Genomic DNA, 13,981 nt, shown 5'->3' with positions numbered 1-13,981 from the left:
TCTTGGGAGGTTGGGGGCCTGTATGCCATCAGCTGTAACGCACCAGGGTTTGAAACAACACCTCCCCCAGGGGCACAACTTGGTTTGTTTGCTCCATTCCTCTAAACACCGCAGCTCATAGATCCTGCAACCACCATTTCCCCAAGCTATTAGGGAGCTAACCATGATGGATTTCAGGGTGGGGCAGCACAGGCCAGCAGTGCACAGATAAGCAGAGGAACGTCTGGCATACAGGAGGAACTGTCTGCTCTTAACGAAAGAGCTCTCCTTTTAACAGCCGTGCTGTTATCAGGACTGGCAGATACCTGCCCTGTTCTGCTACACTTCATTACAGTAGGTCCAAGCAGCAGCAATCACTCTCTCTTCCCCCTCTAAGCACAGAATGCTTTCCCCGCCCCCCCATCTTATCTCTAAGGCTTTCCCCGCTGAAGCACAATGCCACCAGATAGACACAGATCAAGCACAGCTACAAGACACCATGCTTCAAGCCCAGGGTCACTTCTGCCTGTGTCCCTTTCTGTTCCAGGAAGGGTGCTGCTATCTGCACACGATGCTCCCCAGGCACACGAAGGTACTGCTATCCACACGGGCAGCTGGAGAGCGCCTGTCACAGAGGCATGCCTCCATCCGCCCTTTTCAAAGGGCACAGCAACTATTCCAAGCTGGACTCACATGTGCATTGTTGCTCCTGCCTCAACTTGCTGAAGCCTCAGACTCCCCGGAGGAGCTCAGAGAACTACTCTGAAAGCTTTCTGGTATTGTCCTTGTCTCACTACACAGGGATCCAAGTGGCAAGTTTACCTTTTCACTTAAAAGTTTTAAAAACCCTGTTTTTTGTTCATATCCTTTCTTAGGCTGTTCCCTACTCTGCCTCTTCCTGCGCCCCCCACTCTGAATTCCCTCTAGCTTTACAGCTGTCTTCCTGAGCCAAGGCATCCAGCACTGTCAGTGGTGGCACAGGCACATCTCAACTGATCCGTTGCACCTGAACAACCATTTCAGACTCAAATTAGGCAACAACAGAATTAATTTTACTTGTACAATTCTGTCCCAGCTCCTTATATGCATAACTGATACGCAATTTGCATTTTTTTCCTCCTGTACATCAAATAGATTTAGTCCTTTGTAGACTTATCAGTGAGATGTTTAAGCAGTACACAGTTCAGGCTGGGGGGCATCCTCTGTAACAAAAAGAAATACTTAAGGAGATCAGAGCAGGAATGAAGAAAAGCCCCAGGAAAGAATCCCAGCTGAGCAGAACATATACCATGGAAGAGCAAATATGTAAGTGCTATTAAAATGCTGGAAGGAAAACAAGAGGTAGGAGGGATGAATCAGCAACCAGCTGAAGTCAGGGTACGATACAGCACAGAAGCAAGCCCAAGAGAGCAGCACCAGCACACAGACTGGATAGAAAGCAGGTAGCTTGTGCTGATGGAGGTGTGCTCCTATAGACTAGGAAAAGCAGTCAAATAAGGTCAACACGTTGACAGCACCAAGGAGCCTCCAGGGAATGGAATTCCATTCCTAAATAGGAAGAGCAAAGCATTAAGGCCAGGATGACTATAGCAACTGCAGCATGCTCCAGGAGGGGCTAAGAGCACAGAAATCAGTAATAACAGGCCTTGATGCCCATGAGCAGAGCATCCCACTGAGCCAGGGTGCAATTATCAGTGTTTTCAGTCCTTGAAATTGGTCAGAAAAACCCATGGGAGAAGCAACTTCTGATTTACAGATTTTGGTCACAGTATCTCAAGCTGGGTCTTGTGCACCAGAGCCACGCAGTATGATGACCAGAAGGTACTCAGTCCCAGTACTCTGCAGGCATACAAGCAAGAGGATGAAGCCTTTTAAAAGAAAATTGAAAGGGCTAGCTAGAAAGGATAAGAATGGAAGTGGATGCTGTGAAATTTGCTCAAAGTCACCCTTTGAGAGTGGAAGGATCAGGAGAGCTGTTGGTCAGCAATTTGTTCGTTTAATCCTACACAGCAGTTCCTGTCCCTGAGCCAGCTCTGAGGACTGCCACCCTGCCAACTCCACAAGCTTCAAGCACTAATTACAACAGCTTGGCTTGAGTCTGTCCCTCCACCTGCATGAAACAGACACAGCATTTGCTGCCCTTCCGCAAAGGAAACTAACCCATGCTTTGGGGAGTGGAAGCATCAGTTCTTTATTAGTGTCAGCTACAGGAACAAGTAAAACTACAGAACCCAATCAATTCACTAAAAGGATGATTCCTCTGCACTTGTCATTTCCTGGGCAACTGAACTGGGCTGGGTTCCACGCTACATCTCACAAGACACTTTCAGAAGAGAAGAGAATTAACTTTGGAATTTTTATACAGGTGCAGGGAGGAAGCAGCAAGGTTTACAATACGCACAAGAAAACAGGATGGGGCATTGAAGACAGACCAGTGTCACTATACAGTCATAATTCCAGAAGCATGGCGGGGTGGCTGCTGTCGTTCTGCCAAGGCAATGTTGTCAGGACTTGCTCCCAATCCTAGTTAGAAAAAAACACAAAGAACGCACATATGTAATTTTCAGCCGCTAGAAGAACAATTTGATCCAGACAAGAATTCACAGGTCATCTCTGAACTTGGATTAATTTGGCGTTTCCTTGTGATCACAAGTCAAAAAAATTACCACCTTCAAAGGGGGAATTGCTTGCTGATGAGTCTGTCCCACACTCAGCAGCAGGGCTGGCTCTCCTGATCTATCCCATGCAGGAGCACCAACATTTTTTTAAGTGTATCTGCTGACAAGGTTCTGCAGCACCAGCAGGGAAGTACTAGGAGAGGTTGTGCCAGTCCCCCCAAGCAGGGCAGAGAAGCGAGGTCCTTCCCTCTGTCCCTTCCTGGCAGCACAGGTGTTGCCCTCATGAACACAAGGGGAAGGGGGGAAGGAAAGGACCACACAGAACTATGTTGTTGCAGTACAATTAAGTCTGGAAAATGGAGGATGAATCACATGATTTAAAGTGGAGTATTACAGTACATACAGCCTCACTTGGTCTGCACAAGAAACCCAATCCCCAGCTTCAGGCATAAGCCACAGACCCCGAGCGCACGCCAGCTCCCGCAGCCACCCCCGCACCTACCTGGGCTCACTGCAGGAACGCCGCCGCGCTGCCCTTGTGCGACGTCTCGGTGGCCTGGTGTGCCTGGAGAACAGCCACAGCTTCCTCGATCTGTGCAGAGAGCACAAGGTGGGGGAGAGAGGAGCTGCTTTGACACAGGATCACACTGCACAAGAACTGCAGCGCTCCAGGTCTCAGTGCAGCCCCCGCACAAGCCCCACTTCTAGGGGGTAAGGGGATTAATAAAAACAACAATAATAAATCTAAGTCTGTTGCTTCTGCTAGAACGTGGATCAGCCCACGGACCTCTTCTGCCTCCTCCCTAAGGAAGTGCTGGGGCATTTCTCCTTTTCTGTAGGAGTCACAGAAGGCCAGAGTGAACTCAAGCTTCTCTGTAGGCGAAGCTGCCCAGCAGCACCCAGCAGAGCCTAGGCTCCTCTAAAAGTGCCAGCAGAATGCTGAAAGTGAATCCTGCCTCCAAGCAGCAGCAAGGCAATGCAGTTAATTCCTTGTGACTGTTTTAATGGGAACCAGAAGCTAAACATTCACCGGGATTAAAAACAAAACTAAGTCAAAACCATTTCCCTATTTCATTCTGGGAGCAATGCTCACCCTGCCTTCTCCCCTTCTCGCTTCCTATCCACCTCCAAACCACCCCTAGGGCTTGGCCGTGCTTCCAGAGCTGCTCTGAGCTCTTCTTGCTGAAAGCAGGCAGACGTGATCAGCCTGGGGCCCTGGCTGTCTGTCTTTCACTGTACAGAAGCAGCTACTTTATCCTTCTATGGATATCAAGTCGTTGGCCCATCTTCTGGGCCACAGCCACCTTCCCTCATTTAGTGTTCGCAGCAGTGGGTACTTTGCCCTCGGGACGTGATGTGCTTGGGCACCAAGTGCCCCCTACCTTGGAGTGCAGGGAGTCGGGGGACTCCAGGAGGAGCAGCAGCTCCGAGTTGTCGATCTCCAGCAGCATCCCCGTGATCTTGCCAGCCAGCGAGGCGTGCATCGCGTGGATCAGAGGGTAGAGGCGCTCACCTGCTCCGAGCACCGGGGAGGACATCAGTGAGCACTATACAAGACCCCCCGGTGGTTTCAAACCCCGTGCAAGCCCCCCTGCCCTCCCACCTCTGTGCTCCCCTCTCCCCTACCCAAACTACTCTGCTCCCAACCCTCCCTTAGGCAGGGAGGGTTTCGGCACACGGAGGGAAGCTGCCAGGTGAAGCGGGCACCAGCTGCAGGAGTTGGGCAGCACAGGCACCATGGAGCTCTGCCACATCCTTCCTTCTTTTTTTTTTTTTTTAAAAGCAGCATATTATCAGAGCCATCCAACAAGGGCATTCTCCTTGCAGCTAAGTTTTCCCTGGTGCATTTAAGTCTGCCTGCCTGCGCACGCAGCCCCGTGGTCAGGCAGCAGGACCTCCTCCGGCAGCAGGGACACCCACCTATCATTTGCTTCTGCTCCTGAGGAGGGGCTGCTGCAAGCATGGATGCTGTCAGCGGCTCCTGCCCCTGGACATGCACAGCGGGTTCTCCCACCTGGATAAAGCAACGCAGAGAGCAGCAATCAGGCTGGAAGCAATGCACAAGTTCAACAGTGTGCAGCAACGGTGCTGGTCCCTGGGTGCAGCAGGGAGTTTCACCCTTCAGAGCTGCTGCTGCAAGCTCTGGCACTGCCTACTTGTACCCCAACGCCAGCTTTTAGGAAAAACCAGAGCCAGGCATCACCTCCACATTGCTGCAGGACCTGGATCCACAGCCCAGGAAAGGAACCCATGGCACCAGTTACAACCAGAGCCGCGGGGATCCCACAAGGAGCACGCCCACAGCGCAGGCGGGCGCTACCTGCGGGGCCCCGGGCGGCACGCTGCCCAGCGGCTGGATGTTCCTCACGGCCGGCGAGTACTTGTACTGCGGGGCACCCCGCGGCAGGGTGGGCGAGGAGGGCACCCGGGCGCTGACCGTCTGCGTCCCTATGTTGGCTGCAAGAGGGAGGGAAGAGACGGTTAAAAACACACCAAACGCAGCTGAACCCTGCCGCGGGCTCAAACAGCCCCCAGGACAAGGGCAGCGTCCCCAGGATGGGCGCTGCCCTCCCACCCACCGGTCTGGGCAGAGGGCAGGAGCTGGCCAAGGCACCCACATCTCACCCCCCTACAGACCCCCTTGTCAGGCCACAGCTCCAAGCAGCCCCGACACGAGTGGGTTTTTCTGGAGTCAGCCTTGGCAGCAGGTGAGAACCTCTGAGCACTGAGCCATGGCTGTATCACCATTTTTAAAGAGCGTATGCAAGGAGCAGCGCCCAACACAACCAGTCTGGTGTCACAGACCTGCCCCTTTACCTGAACGACCACAGCATTCCCCAGAATTTACTGGGGACACTGCTCCAGCCCCAGCACCACCCAAACTCCCCCACGAGCACACCCAGCACGGCGGGGCCTGAGCCGGGTCCCCCTGCACTCACCCACTCTCTGGGCCTGGGGGGGCACGCGAGGCACTTGGGTGGACGCCTGTCTCATGGTGCTGATGTTGGACAGCAGGCGCCGGGGCTGCACGGCGGCTCTCAGGATGGGGGTGGCTGAAGGATACGCTGCTGGAGAGATCGAGCACAATTAGCGAGGCTGCCGGGTAGAAATAAGCGTGGAAGAGATGCTGGGAAGGGGCCGTGGCTGGGAAAAGCCTCCATGGGCAACCTGAGCCCCAGTGCCTGTCACCAGTGAGCACCGCACCAAGGTACCGCCTGCTTTCCCAAGCACTGACTTCCCGTGGCTGCACGTTTTACGTTTTGTGGTGTTTTCAGAGAGCCCGCGGTCCTCAGCACGGCCCAGCTGGCCCCGAGCACCCGTGGGGACAGACAGACGCACTCACGGGGAGGCCGGGAGGGCTGCGCACTCCAGCGAGTGGCGGGGCGGACGGGGACTACTGGGCTGGGGCTGTAGAAAGTAGCTCTGGTTTGTGGCTACGGAGGGAGAACACGTTATATCCAAGGTGACCCGGGAGCTGAGCCACGTCAGATCAGCACAGAGCAGCATCTCAGCAGCCACCACAGACAGGTGAGCCAAAACCATGCTCTGCAGCATGCCAAAGCTTTTATAAAGATCTTAAAGATCTGCTTCCAGTCCTGACAACTGCGTTTCCTCCAGCACATCCACTTATCTCCTCCCCACAGGCTTTTGCACGCCTCTAACCCTTCTCCCTCCCCTCATTTCATTACTGGGCTCTTTCTCCACACTTGAACCTTCACACCAAACTTCTCCTTGGCGATCCACCAAATACCCAGCCCATAGCTGGAGCACCTCAAGCCAGCCTTTCCACGAGCCCTGCCGCTGGGCACCACCAACAGCCGGCACACACACAGCTCTGCACAAAACGGAGACGTGCTCCTGGACCTGACCGCCCACCTCCCCCAGCACACGGCAAGTTCGGGTCCCCAGGCAAGGCTGTCACTGCAGGACGGGAGCAGGGACTCACCTGAGGGATGGGGGGTAGGAAATACCCCGGGGGGGGCTGGAAGGAGCCAAGGAGAGGGCCGGGCAGGGCCCTCATGGTAGCTAATCGCTGCATGTACTGGTTGGTGAGAATTGCTTTCCGCTCCTCTTTCCTTTGGGCGAGGGCGACATAGAGAGGCTTAGTGCTGACGATCCGCCCGTTCATTTCGGTCACGGCCTTGGTAGCCTCTTCTGGGGAGGAAAAACATACAAAGCCAAACCCTTTGCTGTGGCCACCCTCTGTCATCACCTAAAATTGGATTAGAACAACACAGCTAAGTCCACACATCAGCACGGCCACCCGCGAAGCACGGCGCGGTTGGGGCCCCCCCAGCACCCACACCCCGGGTGGGACGGGTCGGCATGGGGTGCTCCCATGGCTGGGCTGGGCTCACAAGGGTAGATTACCCCAGGGGAGGGGAGGACACAATGGGATGAAACCCAAAGGTTTGCTAAACACCAAGGTCAGTCTGGGCCAGCCCAAGACCTGCGACCTGTGACCTTCCACAGGGTCTGCGTGAAGCCCTGCAGGACCCAGAGATGCTCTGGCATCTGCTGCTTGCTAATGAGCATGTGAGGGTTGCATGTTGTCACGTCAGTGTGCAACCACGTGAGCAACCGCGCGGTATTGAGAAGGATCCTCTTTTCAAGTGCCACATCCTGCGCTTAGCAGGGCTGGGATAACTCAGCAAGGTTACAAAGTACTTGCTGAATCAGTAAGTGTTGGACACAAGTGACACATCCTTCACGCTTGGCTTGAGATACAAGCCATCAGCAGGGAGCTCCAGCTCAACAGGACGACTGTCCTGACCCCTTTCCAAGGGCTGAACGTGCCGGCCAGCCCAGCCCTGGCCCCTCACCTTCGCGCTGGTGATGGTGCCGTAGGGAGAGAACTCCTTCCTCAGCCGCTCGTCGTCTATCCCATCGTCCAGGTTCTTCACGTACAGGTTGACCCCCTGCAAACGGGCAGAAAAGCAGCTTGGCCTCCTCCAGAAGGTACAGCGGGCTCCCAAGATTTACTGCAGCTTTTAAAGCTGATGTTTCATCAGCAGCTTAGCCAAGAGGTGGAACAACCCAAAAATACTCCAGTGAGATCAGTGACTTGAAGAGGAGCCAGGGCTGTGCGTGTGCTGTGCCCACAGGGGAGATGCCTCGAGCAAAGCAGGGCTCAGGTCGCTGCTATGAAGTTGCTCCAAGAGCTCAGGAAACCTCCTAATTTCCAGACTAATATTTTATTTCTGGAAAAAAGCAGGCCTGTTTGTTCACCCATCAACACCACCCTGCACTTAGATCTCTCTCCTCTTTGCTGACACTGCTTCCCTGGACATTAGATGGTGACCAGAGCCCTGTGTGGGTACTTGCATTAAAAAGGACGCATCCGTGGTGTGGGTCCTCAGGACGCAGCGTCCCACTCCTCCCTTACCTGGTACCTGCTCACTCGCTCCTGCTTGATCTGCTCAAACTTCCGTTTCAGCTCGCTCTGCCGCTCCAGCCGCTTCTGTGCCCGGCCCACGTACACCACCCGCCCGTTGATCTCCTTCCCGTTCATGTCGGCCACGGCCTGCCAGCAGAGAGCACGGCTCTGAGCACCGCAGACCCCAGCCCAGCCCCACCATGAGCAGAGACCTCCCCAGGTGAGCACAGGGCAGGGGCTTTGCTCTCACCAAGGGGGCTTTGCCCCCACCAAGGGCTGGCCCTCGCGGGTGCTGCCCGTCCAGGCACCCACGCTGGCACCCAGGCCAGCAGGGCCAGCAGGTCCCTGCCCGAGGACAGGGGAGGTCCCGGCAGGTGACCGGCTGGGACGGCCGACAGGCAGCCGAGCTGCCACTGCCTAGCCCCAGCGATTTGCGGCTTGCCTTCTGGGCTTCTTCGTGCTTCTCAAAGTTCACAAACCCAAAGCCCTTCGAGCGGCCGGAGCTGTCCATCATGACTTTGACGCTCAGAGTCTTTCCTGCAAGAGGGAAGGAGAGATTGTTCTGAAGAAGGGTGCCCACCCAGGGCACGGGAGCAGGCAAAGCCACCACGAGGCACCGGTGCAGTGAGGAGATCAGTCAAGTGGCAGGAGGAGCTGCCGGATCCCTGCTGCCACAGGGGAAATGGAGGCTGCGGGGCGGACAGCACAATCCCTCCCACCCAGGGTGCTGCTCACATTGCTGCTGGCTTTTTGGGTCCTGTGGCCAGAAGTTCTCATCTCCCTTCATATATGAACGCACACATGGGACACTGCTGTGCTACCGCGCGGACTGTACTGAGCCCTGGTGCAAGAGGCATCCTCCAGTAACAGGCTGAACTGGGAAAGCCACTTTCGCTTTAAATTCAGACTTAACATCTCTTATTTTCGTGGCTCCTACAACCAGTACACTGTTTTCAAGACAGTTTCAAAAACAAAAATCAAAACCTGTAAACCCACGAAACTTTTATTGGGAAGGAAGGAAGTGGCTCCAAAAAAAAGACAACACCTAATAGTATCCTCTGTCATTACAGGAAAGCGCACGTGGCATCCTGACAGCTTAAGTCACTGCAGTCCTGTGGCCACATGGTGTTTAAGCAAAGCAGATCACATCAAGATAAGGGCTCTGTATTCCAGCCAAGCATTCTCCCCATCTTTGGGGTTGCCCCAACTCCAGTTTACCAGACATTAAGATATTTGGCTTCAACAACCACACTCACCAAACTTGGAGAATATTTCCCGCAGTCTGTCATCATCCATGTCATCCCCAAAGTTCTTGATGTAGACGTTGGTGAACTCCGTTGCCCTAGCCCCAAACTCTGCATCGCGCTCTTTGCGGGATTTGAAGTGGCCAACAAACCTGCAGGAAGCAAGCAGAGGCCCATGAACTCCCCATGTCCTCTGCAGAGGGAAAACAGAGGCATCTGTCTTGGCAGGGGCCAGGAGAGACCCTTGCGCTTCAGGCACCACCCTGGGTCACCGTAAGCCACCAAGTGTTTCACACCCAGCACCTCCAGACCCCACTGAAGCAGGATGAGCACAGATACAGGCTGCAGCCCCGTCCTGGGCACAGCCAGGGGTATCACCCCCCCCAAAAAAAAAAAAACACCAGAGGATGCCACCACGTTTCAGCTCTTTCTCTGAAGTTATCACCAAGCCCTTCAGGGAGCTGCTTGCCTCCACAAAAAAGGGATGTACGGAAGCAGCCCACAAAATCTGAGGTGATGCAATGTCAGCAGAGGGCTGGAGAACAACCAGACCTCTTCCTGCCCCAGATTATCTGACCCTGATAGCAGCGATCGAGGACCAGCCCTGCTTGGCGGGCATTCATTACACTGCCTCAGCAGTAAAACACAGCCCTGGGTCAGGCTCCTTCCCCACCACCAGGAAGGACTCAAAACCACGATCACACTTCCATCAGCATGGACCACAAATGACTCACAGCTCCGGAAAGCAGAGCTGTAACGCTTAACCAGGAAGGGAAGAGCGGAGACACCAAGGGCAGGAGTCAGCAGCCTGAGCAGGGCATGTGTTTGCTCACAAGCACGCACCAAGCTGAGGGAGGAGTGCCACGGCAGGCCCAGGGCCAGGGCCTCCCACACTTACACCTTGCGGTCGTTGAGCAGCATCCCATTCATGGTCTCGATGGCCCGAGTTGCTGCCTCCTGAGTCTCAAAGTGAACAAAGCCATAGCCACGGGATCCATTTTCATCACAGACCACCTACAACAGCAGGGCAAGGAGAAGTAAAAAAAAAAAAAGTAAGTAAAAACCGCAGATGGTAGTTCTCTCCCTCCTTGCACATGAGTAGGTCTCAGGAAAGCCCACCCTCCTTCCCCAGGGGCGTCACCCTCCCCTGACATCCCGCTCCCACAGCGGCAGAGCGGTGATCGGGTGCTCACAGGTTGCAGGTCAGGGACCACAAGGAAAAGAGAGGGGTGGGTGCAGGGCAGAAAAGCACCTTGTCCCCACGGGAAACACAGGGCCTTGTGGCTTCCATCCAGGCGAAGGGTGGGAATTCAGAGGAAATTTAGGAAGAAAAGCAGGAAAGTGAGTTTCAGCTGATGGGAATGCACTGCCAAGAACTTGGGGAAGCTCTGCAGCAAGCCCCCTTCTCCGCAGCACAGCCGCAGGCACATACCTTGCAGGACAGGATGTTCCCAAAGGCCGAGAACGTGTCGTACAGGGCTTTGTTATCAATGGAGTCATCCAGATTCTTGATAAATACATTTCCAACCCCTGATTTCCTGAGCCCGGGGTCTCGCTGGGACCACATGATACGGATAGGCCGGCCTTTGATCACCTCGAAGTTCATGGTGTCCAGGGCTCGCTCAGCTGGCAAAGAGGTGAGCACAAAGAGAGAGAACGGTCACACAGATGGACCTCCTTCCCCGTCCTACAGCACGCGAGACAGACACAGGAATCGGGGACACTGCTGGGCACCTCGTTAAGCCAAACGAGGCAGGAGGCCTCAGCACATTCCAGAAGCACCTGGCAGCAGAGCATTAATTTCGCTGCAAGCTCAAGTTTGGCAGATGCCCAAGTCATTTACTGGGTAATGACTCTGGTCTCCAGGGCAACTAACCCAACACCTTCCCATCGCTGCTGCCTCCCTCCAAAATAAGTCTCCCTGTGGGTAATTCTGCCATTCAGCGCTGTATTGCTGCAGTCAGCAGGGTGAGAAGGCCCTGCCTGCCAGCAGGGACATCAGGAAGGGGACCTCGCTTCTCCTTGGCACGAGCAAGCAGGGCAGAAGGGGTTTCAGTGCCCTTCCCCACGAGCTCAGAGGGAGGAGACTCTTGCAATTCCCTTCTTCTCCCCTTGAAGGAACCCAGAGCCCTGCTGCTGCGTCATCTCCCAGTCCCTGAGATGGGCAATCACCCAGCCACAGGAGAAGAGAGCACAGACTGGGGTTAACTGCAACCAGCACCCAGCCTCAGCAGGATACCAGCAGCCCTAGCAGCTGACACGTCCCCTCAGACAACTGCCGACCCCGCTCCTCTTGTACCGCCCCAAAGGCATAAGGCAGCCCCTCGGGACCACCCTACACGGGGCTCACCATCCGCCGGCTGCTGGAAGTTTATGTAGGCGTAGCCCAGCGATCGGCGCGTGGCAACGTCCCGGCAGACTCGGATGGACATGATGGGCCCGGCGGGCGAGAACTTCTCGTAGAGCATGGCTTCGGTCACGTCTGGGTGGAGGTCCCCCACGTAGAGAGAGGCTAACGGGTAGCCGGGGCCGCTGGCATTCATGGCGTTCAACTGCAAAGCTCAGCTGCGAAGGGAGACGGGTTTGAGACGCAGAGCACGGGTCTGGGGTCAGAGCAGCCCTTCCCCATGAGAGACCTCCATGGGATGAGAAGCCCCAGAGCACAACACAGCGGGGCACGAAGCGGCGAGAAGACACCAGCCAGCGCTAGGACCCCCCAGAGAACAGAAGCGCAGCTCCCAGCTGGAAGCACACCTCCGGGGCTCCTACCTGAGAGCCCCAAACCCCCCGGACTCATTAAAACGCCCCCGCGGACGCTGAGGGGAGAGGCACGGGGGGGGGAGAAATGCATCGGGGGACCCCCGGCTGCAGCCGAGGGCTGAGGGGAGGCCGGGGCCGGGCCCACGAAGGGAGCCGGGGGAAAGGCCCGGGGAGGCGGGGGCCCGATCCCCGCGGGCACGGAGGGGCTGTGAGGAGGCTGCGGGGCCCCCCCGTCCCCTCACTCACGCCCAGCAGCTCCGGCGGCTCCGCTCGCAGCACCGCTCCCGCTGCGGCTGCCGCCAGCCCCCGCCTCTTCCCGCGGCGGCGCCGGGGGCGGGCCGGGGCCGGGGCCCTCCCCGGGGCCTTCCCCGCCCTCCGGCGGCTCCGCCCGGCCCGGCCCGGCCCGGCCCGGCCCTGCCCTGCCCGGCTCGGTTCGGCCCGGCCCGGCCCGGCCCGCGGCACCGCCCCCGGGGGCAGCCGGGCGGTGCGGCCTGGGCCGTGCCAGGCCCCCGCGGGTAGTTCCCTGGAGGGACGGTCCCGAACTCATCCCACGGCCGAGGGGTGCGAAATAGGAGGACGAGGAACCCGGGCGACACGGGCCCGGCTCGGCGGGAGCCCCTCGCCCTCCGACACCCGAGGGCGCCCCTCAGCACCCCGCACCCCCTCGCCCCCAGAGGTCAGAGCCCAGCTGCGCCCCGGCGCGGGGCTGTCACGGCCCGGGGCTCCGTCACGGCTCTGTCAGGGCTCGGGGCTGTTCCCGAGGCCATGGCCGTCACCAAACGACCTGCAGCGCAGCTGGAGCGAGGGATGAAGAAGCAGATGAGCCCAGGGTAGAGCCAAGGCAGCTGGGCCAGCAGCCTGCCGAACAAGCATCTCCGTCCACGCTTCTGCCGGGCTCGGGCCTCGTGGCCGTGCTCCCTCTGCCTCCGCATTTCAAGGAGGGCAGTTCGTGCAGCAGGGCGAGTGTCTCGCGCTGACTTCAGCTGAACAGCTCTGATGGATTTCAGGCCAAAAGGCGATTCCTCTGCTGCTGGAGAATGCTCCAGCACTGCTCAGACTTGCCTCCAGCCAGCACCGCACAGCCCTGCGGTCCCACACGGTTAAAGCCAAACCGATCTGACCATGCTTGCCTGGCTCCACCCCATGCCCTGCTTTCCTTTAGCACCCAGAAGGGGCAGCGGCAGCACAAGCCGGGGCAGAACTTCATTAAAACGTCTTCTGGTGGTGTCCCACGCTGAACCGCCTCACCCAGGGTCAGATCAGCAGTGCCAGGAACAAGAGGGAACAGCAGCACCAACTGGATCAGTGCAAACATGCAGAGTACACCCAGACTCCTACAGTGCCTGGGCCAACCTTCCCCAAAAGATATAATTACTTGAAAAATACCCTCTAACTCATCATCACCGGAGACCAGTCTGCCTGAGATTATTACTCCTAAACAAGAAAGTAAGAATAGGAGATGTTATCTGAAAGAACCGGTGCAAGACCAGCGCTCTTCAAGCAGCTAGCAAGGCCCAGGATTTTTCCTTTCAGGAGCTGACAATGGCATTAGCATGAGTCAGACTGGGAGTTAGCGTACGCTATAAAATTCTGTGAGAGCAGATACGACTATAAACACTGAAGAAAGTGGCAAAGCAGTAATAAGTACAGATGCAAACGGAGGGTGAATCATTTAAAAGCAGGGCATAGGACAGATCAGTGCTTGATCAGCAGCTCATTTTGTTTTGGCCTAATGCATTTGCAGTGATCAAACAAAAGAATCTGAGTGGCATTATGCACAGAGCACACTGCTGTACCATCTCCCACTTGAGTGAAACGGGCTTTTGAAGCAGTCAGGACATTTGCTCGGTCCTCAACCAACCGCCTCAGCACCCTCAGGATGACTGGTATCAAGTAGCCGGACTATCGCTCTTCAGTTCTTCAAGCACTGCTTCCAGGAAGACACTTTCAGCGTGCATTTGCACTCGCAGTACTGCTGCTTTTGTACACCACCAGCTGAGAAC

General features: G+C 56.4%; 1 protein-coding gene across 4 annotated transcripts; it reads right to left on the bottom strand.

Annotated features, from left to right (window-relative positions):
• Window positions 1-2,145: 2,145 nt before the first annotated feature.
• Window positions 2,146-12,361, bottom strand: PABPC1L (poly(A) binding protein cytoplasmic 1 like). 4 transcript variants are annotated; one of them, XM_083801510.1, is made up of 16 exons: window positions 12,225-12,361; window positions 11,569-11,783; window positions 10,651-10,844; window positions 10,117-10,232; window positions 9,231-9,370; window positions 8,417-8,511; window positions 7,984-8,121; window positions 7,421-7,516; window positions 6,544-6,810; window positions 5,941-6,031; window positions 5,537-5,665; window positions 4,918-5,054; window positions 4,518-4,611; window positions 3,980-4,110; window positions 3,100-3,189; window positions 2,146-2,502 (listed from the first exon to the last, which is right to left on the bottom strand). In XM_083801510.1, the coding sequence occupies exons 2-15, from the start codon at window positions 11,759-11,761 to the stop codon at window positions 3,106-3,108; spliced, it is 1,905 nt and encodes a 634-aa protein (XP_083657636.1). In that variant the 5' UTR covers window positions 11,762-11,783; window positions 12,225-12,361; the 3' UTR covers window positions 2,146-2,502; window positions 3,100-3,105. The 4 variants fall into 4 exon arrangements, 2 of the variants coding, with proteins under 2 accessions (XP_083657636.1, XP_083657637.1); XM_083801511.1 differs by having other exon boundaries at window positions 5,537-5,662; XR_014573033.1 differs by lacking the exons at window positions 2,146-2,502; window positions 3,100-3,189; window positions 3,980-4,110; window positions 4,518-4,611; window positions 5,941-6,031.
• Window positions 12,362-13,981: the final 1,620 nt, after the last annotated feature.

The sequence above is a fragment of the Anser anser genome (genome assembly GCF_964211835.1).
Source record: "Anser anser genome assembly, chromosome: 16".
NCBI classification, from domain to species: domain Eukaryota; kingdom Metazoa; phylum Chordata; class Aves; order Anseriformes; family Anatidae; genus Anser; species Anser anser.
This window is presented reverse-complemented; position numbering and strand designations above follow the sequence as displayed.

Bases quoted from the DNA above. Each gene is read 5' to 3' on its own strand.
- PABPC1L (XM_083801510.1), bottom strand. From the start codon at position 11,761: ATGAATGCCAGCGGCCCCGGCTACCCGTTAGCCTCTCTCTACGTGGGG. The intron at 7,517-7,983 runs GTAAGGGAGGAG...GCCCGTTTGCAG, and splicing joins AGCGAGTGAGCAGGTACCAG to GGGGTCAACCTGTACGTGAA. The intron at 6,811-7,420 runs GTGAGGGGCCAG...ATCCAATTTTAG, and splicing joins GCACCATCACCAGCGCGAAG to GTGATGACAGAGGGTGGCCA.